The sequence below is a fragment of the Marmota flaviventris genome, chromosome 1 (genome assembly GCF_047511675.1).
Source record: "Marmota flaviventris isolate mMarFla1 chromosome 1, mMarFla1.hap1, whole genome shotgun sequence".
Classification (NCBI taxonomy): Eukaryota; Metazoa; Chordata; class Mammalia; order Rodentia; family Sciuridae; genus Marmota; species Marmota flaviventris.
In genome coordinates, this window is record NC_092498.1 from 188143756 (window position 1) to 188164503 (window position 20748).

Genomic DNA, 20748 nt, shown 5'->3' on the forward strand with positions numbered 1-20748 from the left:
CTAAACAACTCAGCAAGACCCTCTCTCTAAATAAAATATAAAAAAGGGCTAGGGATGTGGCTCAGTGGTTAAGTCCCCTGGGCTCAATCCCCTGTACACCTCTCCCCCCGCCCAAAAAAAGTGGAATTAATTTAAATAAGAACTGAGTTAGTTAAATCAGAACATGCTATGAAGATTCTGTAGTACTCTGATTTGTTTCACTGTTATCTTTGTCGATTCATTGCAAGTGCTGTTATCAGTAGCCTTATAATCTGGTGCTGCCATATTGCAAGAATACATGAGCCCCAAAGCAAAATCTGAGCTAACAAATTCAGCCAGTGAAAAAGGTGAAAATTGACTTTTAGGTGATGATAGAATGTTGAGAAGTTAGAGCTTTGGAAATTTTCCGTGATTGTGTTACCCTGCTTTATAAATTCATGTGACTATATAGAAGGAAACTTACCAAAAAAAAATTTTTTTCTCCAGGCTCTTGTACAAACGTATAACATGTATACAACATTGACATGAAGGGAATCAGAAGTTTTTGAATTTTATGAAAAGTTCCATATCTATAATATTTTCAGTGTTGAAGATAGCTTTAAAGTTAATTAATCATAAAAATCTAATTAATTAATAATTAATGTTTAATGACTGTGTGCTACCAAGTGCAAAATCTTTAAATTTATAAATTTTTATAAGGGATATTTTTGATGCAATGCCAAGATTTTGGGAAACTGAAATTAGTATTCATGCAATTCTGCAATTATTTATTTGCCTTAGGAGGTTTTAGAAGAATGATCAGAAGGAATTTTTGTAAGCAGTTTAAAGAACTTGTTTGATAGGGCTATTTTAACTTAGAATTCATAATGAAGATAAATTCCTATTATAATTTATTTATGGAAAAATGGCTCAATATTACAAAAATGGTTCAGTATTACTAAATCTGTATCCAGAAAACTGATTTAAAAAATTGCTTTAGTTATGTGTGACCATTGCAAGATTTATAGAACAAAGAGATTCATTTGGTACATTATAAATAAGTGATATCAATTAAAACAGAGGTGAAAGAGGTAAAACTTTGAAATTGATTTTCTAAAGTTGATCAGTATATCACAATATTTATTTGAATCTGCTCAGTAGTTACACTGTTAATTATTGAGATCTGATTATGATTTATGCTATAACAACCGTGAAATGGAGTGTGTGGAGATAGTCCTAGTTTTATTTCCTCTTTAAGTACACATTAGCTTTCTAGTCAACAAGATGACTCAAGAGCATTTCAAATTCAACATGTCCACAACAGCCCCTGGTCTTTTGCATTCTTTGTCTCAGTGAGTGGTCACATCATTTCACTTGGAGCCAGAAAACAGGGTGCCCTCCTTGAATCATTTATTTTCCTTTGTCCCTTCAGGCCCTGCCACTCTTGTGAAATCTCTCTTGAATCTATCTGTCCTTTTCTCTCCATTCATATTTTCAGCTTGTTCTATAAGCTTAGTTTTCTTTTTCTAATTTTATGGCAGTTTCTTTCAAAACAAAGGGAAAGGAGAAAGCACAGATAAATAGTATAGCACAGATTTCAGCAAACTCCCTTGTGGGCCAAATCTGGTAATGCTTGCAGAAGCTAGGAATGGTTAGTAACCTTTTTAAAGGGTTGTTTGAAAATATACCCGCCCCCCCCCCCAAACACACACAGATGGTATGTAGCCTGCAAACTTAAAATATTTATACTCTGGTTCTTAAGGGAAAAACTGTCCTATCATAGGCAGCAAAATTGGGATACAACTAGAGGTGTGATAACGAGAAAAAACATCATGTGAATACCTTCATATAATTATTTTGAAATTTTAGGTGAGATAAGTGTCCTTGAGAAATTTAAACTTAAAAAACTCCAAGTGATCCAAGAATAAAAATCCCTTAGAAAATTGAATTAGTTGTTAAAATTCTCTTTGCGTCTTCATGCCCCACATACATACTTCCAAACCAAGGCCCTGATAAGTGATGGATCTGCATCTCATAAAAAGGAAAAGAAAGAAAGAAAAAATCAGTAGGAGATCTATATGCACATCTACACGTCTATATGTGACTATCTGTATTTTAAGAGATTTATTGCAGAAAACTAGCTCAGCTGATTGTGGGCAGCAATTGGGCAAGTCTAGAATATGGAGCAGGGCAGGCTATCAGAAAGCGCAGGCTTAGTACTCTTGGTCAAGAGCTGAAGCTGTAGTCATCTAGTGGAATTGTTCAGGAAAGCCTGGTTCTGCTTTTTATCCTTTTAACTAATTGAATCAAGTGCACCCAAATTATTTTGGGTAATTTCCTTTACATAAATCTGCAAGATATCTTCAGAGCAACACCTGAATTAGTGTTTATTTAAAAAAAACTGGGTGTCTATAACCTGTAAAACCTGATCCATAAAATTGACCATCACAGGTGGTTTCTGCCAAATTTTGAAGGAACAGGTAATAATCTTTATATAGGTTGAGCATTCCTAATCTGGAAATCTAGAATTTGAAATGTTCCAAAATGTGAAACTGCACAATTTAGGATGCTAAACTGGTAAAATCTATGTGAATATTCCAAAATTCTAAATCTAAAACACTTCTAGTCCCAGTCATTTCAGATAAGGGATATTCAACCTGTACAGAGTGATTCAAAGAATATTAGAGGCAGGGAAAAATCCCTAATTTCTTGTTTAAATAATGTAACTTCGATACCAAAACAATACAGACAAGAAAGTCATAAGTAAATCATAAATTCTAAAAAGAATTTAAGCATTCAAGATAATCATCCTGTTAATTAATATTCACTATTTTTTCCTAAAGAATGTAGCCGTAGAATTAGAAGACACAAAACAGTCCCTAAAATTGTCTGCTTAGATACTAGAAGAGAATCTATTGTCAGATTACCAGAGTAATGATAGAGTAAAGTTGTGTGGGTTTTAAGGACAATATTAAAAGAAAAATTGAACCTGTACACCAGCAATAAATAATTATAGCCTGTTATCTATGGAACAACACCTTGACCAATAGAAATTAAATTAAAAAATGAGCAGTAATCTTTAAGGAGAAAAGCATAAGATTTTTGTCTACTTAATTATCTAATTTGTAATAATTTATGTGTTAAAATATCTGTTAAACTATGTGTCTTTTTAAAAGCTAAATTATTTTAAGTTGAGATGACCAGCTAGTGACATTTACAGACTTCAAGTGAGTTTTCATAAGTGTATACTCTAATCAAGACATCCATCAGAATACCCCTCTCCACACCCGTAGACAACCACTGTTCCATTTTTGTCACTGCAGATTAATTTTGCATGTTCTTCAACCACATAGCTAAGTAGCAAGTATTTTTGAGATTACACATGTTGAGTGTGTCAGTATTCATGATAGTATTGTTTGTAGGGTATCCATAATACCTTTCTTTTTTGTTGCTAAGTAATTTTTGGCCATTTGGAATAATGCTTCCATAAACAGACTTGTATAAGTTGTTTTCTGGGCATAGTGAAGTTTTCCAAAGAAATTTACTATTTACTTTTATCAGTAATGTATGAAAGTTCTAGTTGCTTCACATTGTCTCCATTGTTCAGTGTTGTCTGTGTTTTAATTTTAGTCATTTTTGTGGTTATGAAATAATATCATAGGTTTCATTTGCATTTTTGATGATTAACGATTTAGGGCATCTTTTCGTGTGTAGATTTATAATTTGTTTAGCTTTAGTGATATTTTTGTCCACTTTTTATTGGGTTGTTGTTTTTATTACTACATGTAATTATTATATGTAGGCATTCTTTATATACTTTGTATTCAAGTTCTTTTTCATATACATATGCTTGAACTGTTTCTCTTGGTCTCTGGTTTTGCCTTTTAATTTCCTTAACATTATCTTTTGATGAACAGAAAATACTGTATTTGGTGAAGTCAAATTTATCAGCTTTTTCCTGTACGGTTCTTTGTATTCTCTTTAAAAATTTTTTGCTCCAAGGAATTAATTTTTTTAATAGTTTTAATTTTACATGTAGGTTTGTAATCCATGACAAATTATTTTTATTTTTGTGGTATTGGGGATTTAATCTAGAGGCACTTAACTACTGAACTACATCTCCAACCCTTTGTATTTTTTATTTTGAAACAGGTCGCTAAGTTGCTAGGGCCTAAGTTGCTGACTCTGGCTTTGAACTGGTGATCCTCCTGCCTCAGCCTCTAGTATCAGTGGGATTATTTTTGTGAATAAAATGAAATAGGGGATCAGTGGGATCAGGCTGATATTTTACATGTTCACATATTTGTTCTGCCACCATTTATTGAAAATGCTTTTATTTTATCATTGACTAGCCTTGTTGTATTTGTCCAAATAAATTTATAGTCCATGGAAGTACTCTGGACTGTATTTTATGTTACTTTATTTGGTTAATCTAATTATGCCAGTACTACCCCAACATTTTGTGTAGCTTTATGGTAAAACTTTGTAGTTGCTGCAGGTCATCCAAATTTGTTCCCCTATTTTGGTGTTATTTGGTTGTTCTAGATCCTGTGTTTTTGTATACATTTTTGACTTGTTATTATCATAACTTTGTATAGTAATAATTTAATATTCACAAGAAATTGCAAACTAGTATAGTTTTCATGTACCTTTACCATCTTTTTCTAATGATACTATATGACATAATCATAGTACACACTTTCCCAGTGGGTGTGATGCTGCTTCCAACGGGGACAAAACTTGTTATTGGGTGGAGGCAAAAATTCTGCTTCTTTAATATATAAAAGCCCTGTTACATATTCAGTATGTAACTTTTAAATATATTTTTGATGTTAATATTTTATGGGGGACATTAGGAATAAATATCAATAAAAGGCTCCTTTTAGGGAAAAAGTGAAAAAAAATGTTGGGGGCACAATGCTATGATAAAGACATTGGCATGATACTGTTGACTCAGATACATACATATCTTAGTTATAGTTATGACATTTTATCCCATGTGAAGATTTAAGCAAGATTTAAGTAACCATGACCACAGCGTACAGAGCTGTACCATTACCACTAAGAAAATCCCTTATTACCTCCTAATAGCGTCACCCTCACTAATGTTTTCCATTGCTATAATTTTGTTACTTCCATAATTTTATATCAATGGAATTATATACTATGTAGCCTTTAGGATTATCTTTTTTTTTCTATTTAGCATAATGTCCTTAAAGCCCATCTGAGTTGTTATTGTGTATTAAAAGTTCATTTTGTTTTATTGCTGAGGAATATTTAACTTTCTAGATGAACATTGTTTATTCATTGACCTGTTGAACGATTTTTGTGTTATTTCTAGGTTTTGGTATTACAGATAAAGCTACAATGACATTTTTATGTAGATTTTTGTTTTCATTTTTTTAGGATAAATCCTGGGGAGTGCATTTGTTGAGTTGTAGGGTTAGTTTTTGCTAAACTTTGTGAGAAGGTGCATACTTCACAGTGACTGTACAGTATTGTTCCCTTCAGACCCATTTGCTCTGTATTCCTGTCAGTCCTTGGTAAATTGTTATTTTTTAAATTTCATCTATTTTAATAGGTCTTGAGTAGCATCTGTTTGTAGTTTTAATTTGGATTTCCCTAATTGCCTATAATATTGAGCATCTCTTCCTAGACTTATTTTCCATTTCCATATCCTGGTATAGTGTCTGTTCAAATCAATTGCCTATTTCTAATTGGGTTGTTGGTTTCCTACTGTTGAGTTTAAGGAATTCCTCATATATTCCAAGTACAGCTCCTTTGTCAGAAATGAGATTTGTAAATGAACTTTCACAGAGGAAATGTCTGTAAATTTGGTGAAGTCAAATTTATTGATTTCTTTTTCTTTTATAGATCATATATTTGTATCATATATAGCTCTTTGCCTAATTCTGTCATGAAGATTTTCTCATGATTTCTTCCATAAGTTTTTTTTCCTTTGGCTTTTTATTTTGAAGTAATGAAGACTTCACGTTAAGTTGTAAAAAGTAATACATAGTGTCTCATGTAAGGTTATCCTATTTTCCTAGGAGTGACATAAAATTTGTAGTAAAATATCAAAACCAGGAAATTGAAGTTGGTATCATACTTTAATGAGATTATAGTGCTTTTCAGTTTTCACCAGTTCTAATACACATTAATAGGTGTGTATATAGTAGTATACGTCATTTTTTCTTTTTGCAATTTAGGGGATCTAACCCAGGGCCTTGTGTGTGCTACGCAAGCATTCTACTACTTAGTTACATTCCCAACCAGTTCTATGTAGTATTATTTTATGTTCCTGCTCTTACAAAGAAAGTGTTTTGGGTTTTGCCACCCAGTGTGATGTTAGCTGTAGGTTTTTTACAGATTTTTTTTTCTACTGGGTGCTTAATCACTGAGCTGCATTCTGTAGCCTTTTATATATATATATATATATATATATATATATATATATAGAGAGAGAGAGAGAGAGAGAGAGAGAGAGAGAGAGAGAGAGAGAGATCTTTATATATATATTTAGAGACAGGGCCTAAATTGCTGCTGAATTGCCTAGGGCCTTCTTAAGTTGCTGAGGCTGGCTTTGAACTCTCCATCCTCCTGCCTCAGCCTTCTGTTGATAGTATCTTGCAGATACTCTTTTTTTTTTTTTTTTGGTACTGGGAATTGAGCTCAGGGGCACTCAACCACTGAGCCACATCCCCAGCCCTATTTTGTATTTTGTTTAGAGACAGGGTCTCACTGAGTTGCTTAGCTCCTAGCTTTGAACTGGGGATCCTCCTGCCTCAGCCTCCTGAGCTGCTAGAATTACAGGCCTGCCCCACCATGCCTGGCTGCAGATACTTAATTGAGTTAGAGACATTTTCTTCTATTCTTAGTTTATTGAAGACTTTTTTGTTCATTTAGTTTTATGAATGTATATTGGATTTTGTCCAGTCTCTTACTGTATCAATTGGTGTGATTATATAATTTTCTTTTTATAAGCTATTAATATAATGTATCATATTGAATAAAGTTTTAGATAAGTGAATCAGTCTTGTATTGCTGGAATAAGCCCAATTTAGCTGTGGTATATTTCTTCTTTTATATTTTGATGTGTTCAGTTTGCTGAGATTACATTGTTGAGGTTGTTTGATCTGTGTTCATGAGGGATATTGGACTGTGAGGTATGTGTATGTCTCTTTTATAAATACCGTGTTTCCTTTTGGTATAAAGGTAGTGTTGGTTTCCTAAAATGTGTTGGGAAGACACTGTAAAATTGGAGCTTGTTTGTTCTTTATTTTTTATTTTTTTTTTTTTAAATTTTTTATTGTGGGTTGTTCAAAACATTACAAATTTCTTGACATATCATATTCCACACTTTGATTCAAGTGGGTTATGAACTCCCACCTTCACCCCATACACAGATTGCAGAATCACATCAGTTACACATCCATTGATTTACAAATTGCCATACTAGTATCTGTTGTGCTCCACTGCCTTTCCCATCCTCCCCCCTCCCCCCTCCCCACCTCTCCCCTCCCCTCCCCTCCTCTCTCTCTACCTCCTCCACTGTATAACCCTGAGGGTCTCCTTCCATTACCATGCAATTTCCCTTCTCTCTCCCTTTCCCTCCCACCTCTCATCCCTGTTAAATGTTAATCTTCTTCTCCTGTTCTTCGTCCCTACACTGTTCTTAGTTACTCTCCTTATATCAAAGAAGACATTTGGCATTTGTTTTTTAGGGATTGGCTAGCTTCACTTAGCATAATCTGCTCTAATGCCATCCATTTCCCTGTAAATTCTATGATTTTGTCATTTTTTAATGCAGAGTAATACTCCATTGTGTATAAATGCCACATTTTTTTTATCCATTCGTCTATTGAAGGGCATCTAGGTTGGTTCCACAGTCTTGCTATTGTGAACTGTGCTGCTATGAACATCGATGTAGCAGTGTCCCTGTAGCATGCTCTTTTTAGGTCTTTAGGGAATAGACCAAGAAGGGGAATAGCTGGGTCAAATGGTGGCTCCATTCCCAGCTTTCCAAGAAATCTCCATACTGCTTTCCAAATTGGCTGCACCAATCTGCAGTCCCACCAGCAGTGTACAAGTGTACCCTTTTCCCCACATCCTCGCCAGCACTTGTTGTTGTTTGACTTCCTAATGGCTGCCAATCTTACTGGAGTGAGATGGTATCTTAGGGTGGTTTTGATTTGCATTTCTCTGACAGCTAGAGATGTTGAGCATTTTTTCATGTACTTGTTGATTGACTGTATGTCCTCCTCTGAGAAGTGTCTGTTCAGAGGCCCATTTGTTGATTGGGTTGTTTGTTTTCTTATTGTCTAATTTTTTGAGTTCTTTGTATACTCTGGATATTAGGGCTCTATCTGAAGTGTGAGGAGTAAAGATTTGTTCCCAGGGTGTAGGCTCCCTATTTACCTCTCTTATTGTTTCTTTTGCTGAGAAAAAACTTTTTAGTTTGAGTAAGTCCCATTTGTTGATTCTAGTTATTAACTTTTGTGCTATGGGTGTCCTATTGAGGAATTTGGAGCCCGACCCCACCGACTGTAGATCGTAGCCAACTTTTTCTTCTATCAGACGGCGCGTCTCTGATTTGATATCAAGCTCCTTGATCCATTTTGAATTCACTTTTGTGCATGGCGAGAGAAAGGGATTCAGTTTCATTTTGTTGCATATGGATTTCCAGTTTTCCCAGCACCATTTGTTGAAGATGCTATCCTTCCTCCATTGCATGCTTTTAGCCCCTTTATCAAATATAAGATAGTTGTAGTTTTGTGGATTGGTTTCTGTGTCCTCTATTCTGTACCATTGGTCCACCCGCCTGTTTTGGTACCAGTACCATGCTGTTTTTGTTACTATTGCTCTGTAGTATAGTTTGAAGTCTGGTATCGCTATACCGCCTGATTCACACTTCCTGCTTAGCATTGTTTTTGCTATTCTGGGTCTTTTATTTTTCCATATGAATTTCATGATTGCTTTCTCTATTTCTACAAGAAATGCCGTTGGGATTTTGATTGGCATTGCATTAAACCTATAGAGAACTTTTGGTAATATCGCCATTTTGATGATGTTAGTTCTGCCTATCCATGAACAGGGTATATTTTTCCATCTTCTAAGATCTTCTTCTATTTCTCTCTTTAGGGTTCTGTAGTTTTCATTGTATAAGTCTTTCACCTCTTTTGTTAGGTTGATTCCCAAGTATTTTATTTTTTTTGAAGATATTTTGAATGGAGTGGTTGTCCTCATTTCCAACTCAGAGGATTTGTCGCTGATATACAGGAATGCCTTTGATTTATGCGTGTTGATTTTATATCCTGCCACTTTGCTGAATTCATTTATTAGCTCTAATAGTTTCTTTGTAGAGCCTTTTGGGTCTGCTAGGTATAGAATCATATCATCTGCAAATAGTGATAATTTAAGTTCTTCTTTTCCTATTTTTATGCCTTTAATTTCTTTCGTCTGTCTAATTGCTCTGGCCAGTGTTTCCAGAACTATGTTGAACAGAAGTGGAGAGAGAGGGCATCCCTGTCTAGTTCCAGATTTTAGAGGGAATGCCTTCAGTTTTTCTCCATTCAGAATGATGCTAGCCTGAGGCTTAGCATAGATTGCTTTTACAATATTGAGGTATGTTCCTGTTATCCCTAGTTTTTCTAGAGTTTTGAACATAAAGGGATGCTGTACTTTGTCAAATGCTTTTTCCGCATCTATCGAGATGATCATATGGTTCTTATTTTTAAGTCTATTGATGTGGTGAATAACATTTATTGATTTCCGTATATTGAACCAGCCTTGCATCCCAGGGATGAATCCTACTTGATCATGGTGTACAATTTTTTTGATATGTTTTTGTATCCGATTCGCCAGAATTTTATTGAGGATTTTTGCATCTAGGTTCATTAGAGATATTGGTCTGTAGTTTTCTTTCTTTGAAGTGTCTTTGTCTGGTTTAGGTATCAGGGTGATGTTGGCCTCATAGAATGAATTTGGAAGTTCTCCCTCCTTTTCTATTTCCTGAAGTAGCTTGAAAAGTATTGGTATTAGTTCTTCTTTAAAGGTTTTGTAAAATTCTGCTGTATACCCATCTGGACCTGGGCTTTTCTTAGTTGGTAGTCTTTTTATGGTTTCTTCTATTTCCTCAATTGATATTGGTCTGTTTAGGTTTTCTATATCCTCCTGACTCAATCTGGGCAGATCATATGACTTAAGAAATTTATCTATGCCTTCACTATCTTCTAATTTGTTGGAGTATAAGGATTCAAAATAATTTTTGATTATCTTCTGTATTTCTGAAGTGTCTGTTGTGATATTGCCTTTTTCATCCCGTATGCTAGTAATTTGAGTTCTCTCTCTTCTTCTCTTCACTAGCATCGCTAAGGGTCTGTCGATTTTGTTTATTTTTTCAAAGAACCAACTTTTAGTTTTGTCAATTTTTTCAATTGTTTCTTTTGTTTCGATTTCATTAATTTCAGCTCTGATTTTAATTATTTCTTGCCTTCTACTTCTTTTGCTGTTGTTTTGCTCTTCTTTTTCAAGGATTTTGAGATGAAGTATGAGATCATTTATTTGTTGGTTTTTTCTTTTTTTAAGGAATGAACTCCAAGCAATGAATTTTCCTCTTAGAACTGCTTTCAATGTGTCCCATAGATTCCGATATGTTGTGTCTGTGTTTTCATTTATCTCTAAGAATTTTTTAATTTCCTCCTTGATGTCTTCTATAACCCATTGATCATTCAGTAACCTATTGTTCATTCTCCAAGTGATGTATTCTTTTTCCTACCTTCTTTTATCGTTGATTTTCAGTTCCATTCCATTATGATCAGATAGGATGCATGGTATTATCTCTACTCCTTTATATTGTCTAAGAGTTGCCCTGTGACATAATATATGATCTATTTTTGAGAAGGATCCATGTGCTGCTGAGAAAAAAGTGTAACTGCTTGATGTTGGGTGGTATATTCTATATATGTCAATTAGGTCTAGGTTATTAATAGTGTTATTGAGTTCTATAGTTTCCTTATTCAACTTTTGTTTGGAAGATCTGTCCAGTGGCGAGAGAGGTGTGTTGAAGTCTCCCATGATTATGGTATGGTGGTCTATTAGACTCTTGAACTTGAGAAGAGTTTGTTTGACGAACATAGCTGCACCATTGTTTGGGGCATAAATATTTATGATTGTTATGTCTTGTTGGTGTATGGTTCCCTTAAGCAGTATGTAGTGTCCCTCTTTATCTCTTTTGATTAACTTTGGCTTGAAATCTATTTTATTTGATATGAGTATGGACACTCCTGCTTGTTTCCGAAGTCCATATGAGTGATATGATTTTTCCCAACCTTTCACCTTCAGCCTATGTAAGTCTTTTCCTATCAAATGCGTCTCCTGTAGGCAGCGTATTGTTGGGTCTTGTTTTGTGATCCATTCTACTAGCCTGTGTCTCTTAATTGGTGAGTTTAAGCCATTAACATTTAGGGTTATTATTGAGATATGGGTTGTTCTTCCAGCCATATTTGTTTATTTCTGTTACTAAACATGGTTTGTTTTCCTCTTTGATTATTCCCCCCCCCCCCCTTTACTGTCCTACCTCCCACTGTTGGTTTTCATTGTTATTTTCCTTTTCCTCTTCCTGTAATGCTTTGGCGAGGATGTTTTGAAGAGATGGTTTTCTAGCTGCGAATTCTTTAAACTTTTGTTTATCGTGGAAGGTTTTAATTTCATCCTCCATCCTGAAGCTTAATTTCGCTGGATACACAATTCTTGGTTGGAACCCATTTTCTTTCAGTGTTTGAAATATGTTATTCCAGGATCTTCTAGCTTTCAGAGTCTGTGTTGAAAGATCAGCTGTTATCCTGATTGGCTTACCCCTAAATGTAATCTGCTTCCTTTCTCTTGTAGCTTTTAAAATTCTCTCCTTATTCTGTATGTTGGGCATCTTCATTATAATGTGTCTAGGTGTGGATCTCTTATGATTTTGCACATTCGGCGTCCTGTAGGCGTCTAGGATTTGGGATTCTGTCTCATTCTTCAAGTCTGGGAAGTTTTCTTGTATTATTTCATTGAATAGACTTCTCATTCCTTTGGTTTGGAGCTCTGTCCCTTCCTGTATCCCAATGACTCTTAAGTTTGGTCTCTTAATGTTATCCCATATTTCTTGGATGTTCTGCTCATGGTTTCTTAACAGTCTTGCTGAGCTGTCTATGTTCTTTTCCAGTTGAAATACTTTGTCTTCATTGTCTGATGTTCTATCTTCTAAGTGTTCTACTCTGCTGGTAGTATTCTCCATTGAGTTTTTAAGTTGGTTTATTGCTTCCTGCATTTCTAGGATTTCTGTTTGTTTGTTTTTTATAACCTCTATCTCCCTGTATAGTTGATCCTTTGCTTCCTGGATTTGTTTGCGTAATTCGTTGTCGAAGTGATCTTTCATTGTCTGATTTTGCTGTTTAATGTCTTCCTTGATACTCCAGATCATCTGAAGCATGTATATCCTGAATTCTTTATCTGACATTCCATCTGCTGCAGCTGTTACCTCTTCTAAAGTTGCGTTGACCTGCATTGCTTGTGGTCCTTTCTTTCCTTGTCTTTTCATACTGCTTGTGTATCTTTCCTGCAGGTGCGGGCGGCGGCTCTGCTCTCTCCTTATTCCAATTGGGGTGTCGTGGCTACCACGCCGGCAGGTCACTGGGCCTGTTCTGGGAGCTGGTGGCGGCTTTGTTCTGCCCCTACTCCAATTGGGGTGACGAGTGTACCACGCCGGCAGGCCACCGGGCCTGATCCGCCGGTCGGTTGCAGGTTTGCCTACCCTGCAGGCGCGGGCGGCGGCTCTACCCTGCCCCTACTGCAAATGGGGTGACGTGTCTGTCGTACCGGCAGGCCACTGGGCCTGTCCCGCTGGTCGGTCGCAGATCTGCCCACCTTTCGGGCACGGGTGGAGGCTCTGCTCTGCCCCTACTCCAATTGGGGTGTCGTGACTACCCCGCCTGCAGGACGCTGGGCCTGTTCCTGGCACGGGCGGCGACTCTGCTCTGCCACTACTCCAATTAGGGTGGTGTTTGTACCACGCCGGCAGGCTCCTGGGCCTGATCCGCTGGTCTGTTGTAGGTCTGCCTACCTTGGAGGCGCGGGCGGCGGATCTGCCCTGCCCCTCCTACCACGCCTGCGGACCCCTGGGCCTGATCTGCAGGTTGATCACTGGTCTGCTCACCCTGCGGGCACGGGTGGCGGTTCCGCTCCGCCCCCACTCCAATTGGGGTCACGTGACCCCCACACCGGCAGGGCCTGGTCCGGGCGTGGGAGAAGGATCTGCTCTGCCCCTACTCCAGTTGGGGTGACGTGTGTACCACACTGGCAGGCCACTGGGCCTGACCCACTAGGCTGTCACAGGTCTGTTTACCTTGCAAGCGCGAACCGCGGCTCTGCCCTGCCCCTCCTACCACGCCCATGTACCACTGGGTCGCGGGTCTGCCCACCTTGCGGTTGCGGGTGGCGGCTCCGCTCCGCCCCCTCTCCAATTGGGGTCACGCGGTCACCACGCTCGCGAGCCACTGGGCCTGCTCCGGGCGCTGGCGGCGGCCCGGCTCCTTCCCTCTGGCTCGACGACAAATTGAGGAGACTCGGGTGACTGTGCCTCACGCCCCCTACCAGGAGACCAACTGCTTATGTCACCACTGGTATTGATGAAGTTCCCTCCTCCGCCGCTTTCTGCAGACATCAGATCTCTGCCATGTTGGTATCCTATGCGAATGGCAGCATTTCGTTCCCCTTGCCGGGCAACCAAAGCACCGGGTGAGTCCTGACTGGCCCTCAGCAGGACCCGGACCGAGAAGCAGTTTCCGCGGGCTCCTAGCCCCGGGCCAGGGAAGTTCCGGGAGCCGGAACTCGGCCACTCCGTGCTCGGTGTAAGCTCCTATAAATGTAAGCTCCAAGAAGCAGTCCCCGCGGGCTCAGTTCTGGGAGCCGTAATTCGGCTGCTTAGTGCTTGTTGTATGCTCTGGTAGGCGCAGGTTCCAAGAAGCAGCCTCCGCAGGCTCAGCAGCCCTGGGCCAGGGCGGTTCCGGGAGCCGGAACTCGGCCGCCCCGCGCTGGGTATTCACTCCGATAAGATCAGGTTCTAAGAAGCACCCAGGCGCTGAGCCCTAGCAATCTGTCTGCAAGCCGCAGGCGAATTGCAGCCTGAAATTACCTGTTCTATGGCTGAATGAGCTGCGGTCAGTCGAAAACAGCGGTGGTGACGTCAGTTTACCAACATGGTGGCTGCTGGCCTCCTCTGTGGTCTGACCGGTGTGGAGAACCGAGATGGACCGCTTCCTTCCCCCGTCTCGAACCCAGAATTCAGCCCTGAGTACGGTGCTTGCGCGGCTGGCAGAAACTGCAGCGCTGTAACCCTGCGTCTGTATCCCAGCGCAAGCTGCAGATTCTAGCCTCGGGCCGATTTGCTGAATAAGCAGTGCGACAAACCTCTCGCGTTTGAGTCCCCGTAGCTGATCCTCGTGCGATGGAAATCCTTCCTCCAGGTTCCGGAGCACCCCACTATTGCTGGAAATTCCTAACAAGATATCCTTTAGCCGTCCTGACTTGTCATACTCCCACACAGTGAAGCAGCACACGGGGGCAATGCACTCCCCTCGCCGCCATCTTTTCCATTATCTGTTCTTTAAATATTTTAGAAAATTTATTAATTAAGCCATCTGGGCTTCAGTGTGTTTATCTCATTTGTATTTCTTTTGTCAAATTTATTGCTTTCTGTTCTTTGTTATTATTCTCCTTATATAAAGTTCATTTTTTCCTTTTTCTAGTTTCATCAAGTGGAAGCTTAGGATATTAGTTTGACACTTTTCTACTATGAGAGTTTATTGCTATCAGTTTTCCCATCAGTACCCTAGCTTTCTCACAAAGTTGGTTTATTTTTTAATTTTTAATCTTTTACACTTCTTTTCTGACCTGTAGATTATTTGCAGATGTACTGTTAAATTACCAGGAGTTAGGGGATTTTCTTATTATTTATGATCAGAGAAAATACTTTCTTTTTCGTTTTTGAGTGTCCCCTTTGATTTACGTATTGTGTTTACCCTGTGTTTTTCCTTTTCTTATTTTTATTTTTAATTTTTTAAATTTTTTACTTTTTTGGCACTGGGGATTGAACTCAGGGGCACTTGACCAGTAAGCCATATCCCCCAGCCCTATTTTGTATTTTATTTAGAGATAGGGTCTCATTGAATTGCTTAGTACTTTGCTTTTGGTGAGGCTGGCTTTGAACTTGAGATCCTCTTGTCTCAGCCTCCTGAGCTGCTGGGATTACAGGTGTGCACCACCACACCGGGCTTGTTTTTCCTTTTTAAAATATTATTAGTATACTTACTGATGTTTTAATATTAAGTGAACTCTTTTATTCTGTGATAAACTCTACTTGATTATGAGGTTTTATCTTTTTATATATTACTAGGTTCAATTTTTAATCTTTTGTAATACATTTCCATCTTCATTTATGAGGTTATTAAGATGCTGGTTTTTTTTTTTTTGTTATTGTTGTTATATCTTTGTCTGGTTTTGGTATCAGGGTAATGCTGGCTAAGAGTAATTTTCTGGATGAAGAATTTTTGTAGAATTGATAATTTTTTTTCTTAAATATTCAGCCAATCATCAGGGAGACTATCTGGGCCTGGAATTTTCTTTTAACTTTAAATTCATTTTCTTTAACAAATATATTGAATAAGTGTTGGTTGTATTTTTAAAGGAATTTGTTCATGTCATTTGTAGTTCTCAAATTTATTTGCCTAAATTTGTACTTAATATTCTTTTATTACCCTTTAAAAATGTTTATCATTTTTGGAGTGATATTGGAGTTTGTGACTTGTGGTTTTACTTTGGCTGGTGGTTTATTAATTTTAATGATCTTTTCAAGTAACCAGTTTTGGTTTCATTGATTTTGTTTCAATTGTGTGTGTGTGTATTTTTTATTTTTGCTTTTGTTTAATTGATTTCTGCTTTGAGTTTTATCATTATATTTTTTTGCTTGCTTCATGTTAATTTATCTTTTCTTTAAATTTTTTTTTTTTTTTTTTTTTTTTTTTTAGTTTTAGTTGGACACAATACCTTTATTTTATTTATATTTATGTGGTGCTGAGGATCGAACCCAGTGTCTCTCACATGCTAGGCTAGTGCTCTATCACTGAGCCACAATCCCAGTCCCTTTTTTCTTGACTTCTCAAGGTAGAAATTTAAGCTGATTTAAGATATTTCTTTTTGTATGCTGGCTTTTAGTTCTACAAATTTCCGTTAGCTGCATCACACCAATTTTGATATGCTGCTTTCATTTTCATTTATTTTAGAATATTTTCCAATTTTTCTTTTGGATATCTTAGGATCTATGAGTTATTTATAAGAGTATTAGTTAGCTTGCAAATATTTGGAAATTATCCAAAGATCTTTCTGTTATTGATTTCTAATTACATTGGTATCTAGGAACATACTTAAATAGTTTGAATTTTTTCAGATTTACTGAGATTTGTTTTATAGCCAAAATATGTTATTTTGATAAATGTTCTGCTGATCTTTAGTGGAGTAGTCAGTAAATATTAGTTTAAGTTAGTTGATAATGTTATTCAAGTGTTTTATAATTTTAAAACATAAATTTAAAGCAAGACAATTTTGGCAAGAAAAGGAAATAAAAGGGATAAAAATAGAGAAGAAAGAAGTCAAATTATCCCTGTTTGTAGATGATATGATCCTATACTTAGAAGATCCAAAAAGCTCCACCAAAAGATTACTAGAGCTTCATCAAAGTAGCGGGTTACAAAATCAGCATATAGAAATCAGTAGCTTTCCTTTACACCAATAATGAATCTGCTGAGAAAGGAACCAGGGAAACAATTCCATTCACAAAAGCCTCATGTAGTTAGATGACATCCTATGCATGTCATTTGCAGGAAAATAAACTTGAAAACATTATGTTAATCAAAATAACTCAAAATCAAGGGTCATATGTTTTCTCTGATATATGGAAAGTAGATAGTAAAAGGAAAGAGTGGGTTGGGGGTCATGAAAATTGAAAGGAGATCCTTAGACACAAGGAACCCTGATGAGGGAGGTGGAGAGGGAAAGAGGAAGCATTGGGAAATAGACAAATCATATAGTTATATGGCGTGTATGTACAAATATGTAACAACAAATCCCACTATTATGTACAATTGTAATTCACCAATAAAAATATGACAAAAATTTACATGTATATTTTTCTAATATGCTTTATATATTTCACATATATGCATCATGGATTCATCTTTATTTTAATAAAGTATTTTCTCTATCACTTCTAGTCATAGGTTTTATTTTACAGAGATTGCATCCCATCCCTCAGGCTCTTTGATAAGGTGGCTTTGACACAAAGAATAGTGCCTACCCCTACCCCCACTTGAACGTGGGCTGTCCTTAATTACTTGAAATCATATAATGTATTAGGAATAGTGTTGCATGGCTTCCATGACAAAGTCAGAAAAGGCCAGATGGAGTGTTCACTTGATTGTGTTGAAATGCTTGATCTGCAGACATTGCTTATGAGATTGTTCTTTCTCAGGACCCATTTGTCTTACTGCAAGAAGCCAAACCAAATGGAGAGGGCATGTTATGGTTTGGATATGAGGTATCCCCCAAAAGCTCCTATATTAGTGCAATAATGTTCAGTGAATGGATCATGTGTTGTAACCTAATCAGTCTATTGTAGTTTGAATGGACCTACCAGGTGGTAACTTTAGGCAGAGGGGTGTGGCTAGAGGAGGTAGGACACTAGTGGTACCTTTACAAGGTTTCATCTTTCCTGTGGGACCCTTTCTCTTCCTCCCTCTGCTTCCTGACCCCACCACAAGCTGAGCAGCTTTCCTCTTAGGGGCTCTTGCACCTGATGTGCTTCCTCACCTCCGGCTCAGAGCAGTGGAATTGGCCATCTGGGTATTGAACCTCTGAACTTGTGATTCAAAATAAACTTTTCCTCCTACATATTTTTCTCAGGCATTTTGGTCTAACACAGGCCATGTGTAGGTTATCTGGTTTACAGTTCTAACTGAGCCCTTCCTTATTCCAGCCCAGATATCAGATATGCAAGTGGTGAAAGAAATAATTTTGCAAGCAGTCACAGCTTTTGCCTCTGTTAAAATTAACATCTGTCATTTGAGTGTTCCTGGATGAGGCCCCTCTGACTATAGGAACCTTAAGCATAATAAAATGTTTATTGTTCTACATCACTTCGTTTGATTAGTAGTTGTTGCACAACCAAAGTGTTAAGGAAATTACTTCTTTTTCTGTTGGGTTTGAAGGAGGTAAACATTTTAGTTTCTACATGTCTGAAAGTGTCTTTAACCTAACTTTTAATTGGTGGCTTACCTTACTATAGTTTTTTTACATATAAAGTAATTCTCTCACAACCTTGCAGTTGTTTCATTGTCTAGTTGCGTACATTTGCCAGGGAGACATGATGCACATCTGATTCCCATTACTTGTCAAAATGGAAAAAAATTCTAACACAAAATTTTGACTTTTGGGTTTCAGATATTCCATCAAAGTGCATTTGAATATCCATGGTCTTTTTCCATCCAAAGACTCCTGTCTTTTTATTTGCCTAAAGATATTTATTTTACTTTTTCTAAAATCTTATTTTCTTTACTCTTTTAACCCTTTCAGGGATCGTTTACTTTTTGATTAATTGTGATTGGATTTCCTGTTTCACTGTGTTGCCCTTCACCAAATTTAGGTGATTCTTGGATTTTTGTTGTTGTTGTTGTTGATCTTGTTTGCTTTTTGAGAGCTTTTTTGTTCTCCTTTCTGAAAATATATATCAGTTCATAGGAGTTTAGGGATTCCTAGTCTTCTGAGTGTCACTGGGTACTGGGAAACTTCTTGATCTTTTGGGAATAAATATCTTTATTTCCTTCTTTCACCCATGGTCTGACAGCAGCAAAGAAGGTAGCTATTTGGCTCCACTGAGTTACTTCATCAAATAACCAGTTTCCTCAAGGGAAGTTTCTTGCTCTGTGTGTTTACTACTTCAGAGCAAAGAGCACCACCCACTTTTAGCATCAGTTTTTTCCTGGGTGCTCTGTGGAAATGTGATTGTCTCCTTTAATCCAATTTCACCTGCCTTTTTGTCTTTCAGAGATTCTTTGTTATTTATTTTCACCAAGGATGCTTAGCTCTTCTTTGTTTTTCAGGGCACTTTGAGAATTTAAGAAGCAGGCAGGATGCTGTAGCAGTTGCTCCTTTTGTCTTATGGTGGAAGTTCTGTTTAATATGAACAGAAGTCTTAAATACTTTGTTTTGTATATGGATCTGCAGTTCTACTTTTTCTTCTGCCAGTTCTTTCTTAGGCTACTCTTTTTACTAGGTAGACAAACTATTCTTATATCACTTAATCTTGTATCTCTTCCATCTAGCTATAAATCTCAGTATCGATAAAAATCTTATTTTTGAGGATTATTTTATTAAGAAAATGATGATGAATTACTTTAATTTTGACCAATCTACATGATCAAGTAAGTGTTGTAATATAGTTTGCAGAAATGTTTGGTAAGATGGTTGCCTTTGTTCCTCACATTGTATTGTATATCAAAAATACATTTCCAATGCTTTTTAGTGAGTAAAACAATCACAGTTTTATCAGTTGGTAAAAGCTGTTTAAAAATATATTTATAGAAGCTTTTATTTTAACAAACTAGAGTACTTCTTTTTCTCCTCGTCTGGTGATTTACTTCAGCCTTTAATAAGGATCTTTTTTTTTTTTTCTCCTCCAGAGCAGCATCTCAGACATGTTGAAAAAGATGTTTTGATTCCCAAAATAATGAGAGAAAAGGCCAGAGAGAGGTGTTCTGAACAAGTTCAAGGTAAGAATCCAATATTCCTATAAAGATCAAATTCAATTTTAATAATATGATCTGAATTTAATCCTTAGCCTCAGAGTCAAGTAGTCAATGAATTAATATGTATGAATTGCTTCTCACCCTTTCACTGAGATACCAGTATTTCAGCTTTCAGAACTTCCAGGCAGTGTTCAATTCATTTACAATTTAAAAATATTCTCCCAAATTACTAGTAAAAAAGACACTCTCCCCCACCAAGTATGGTAATGTATAGAGAAAAACTCGGTGTGAGTATTCTGGAGAAACAAGTTATTTTGGTGAGTTTGATAGGGAAAGAACAAACATCTAATCTAACATGTACCTGTTTTTCATCTATCAGCATATTCGTGTGTATGTACTAAGATGATTTCCTTAGAACTATTGTCTATTACTGAATTGTTAATGGAATCCCAATAGGATCTACAGTGAGTCTAGGGAGTTTTTAATGTGTGTGTTTCATTTTGTTTTGTTTTATTTTATGTTTCCAAGTAAAGGATATTTATGTAAATGTATGTTACGGGTTCCCACACATGAATATTTTCTTTAAAAAATATTGTTAACATTTAAATGTTCCTATATACTATAAACTTTAGATATTGTTGATTAATATGTAACATTCTAGTGAAAGTACAAACAGTGGTGATAGGTAAAAAATGAGGTCATAATACATCTGTAAATGATGTGTAATTAAAAAGCTGATGGCAATATTTCTGTAGAACTTTCCTTTAAAAAAAAACACTACCATTTGGAATAACCTTCAAAATAAGTGGTAATACTTTACTGACATAGTCTGTTTTCTTCATTCCCCTTCTTCCCTTTCCCCTGTAGTATCTTTGTTGGGGATCACCATACTTCCTAGGAAATGGAATGCAGTTCCACTGCACCTTCTTAACAGACAAACAAGGTCGTGTCAACT

At 37.0% G+C, this 20748-nt stretch overlaps 1 protein-coding gene across 1 annotated transcript in view; it reads left to right on the plus strand.

The window, feature by feature from the left end:
- Cmc1 (C-X9-C motif containing 1) overlaps nt 1-20748 on the plus strand; it is a 79006-nt gene that overhangs the window by 7029 nt on the left and 51229 nt on the right. The window contains exon 2 of the mRNA XM_027932372.3: nt 19728-19817. Coding sequence (XP_027788173.1) covers nt 19728-19817 — 90 coding nt within the window. The remainder of the gene's footprint in view (nt 1-19727; nt 19818-20748) is intronic.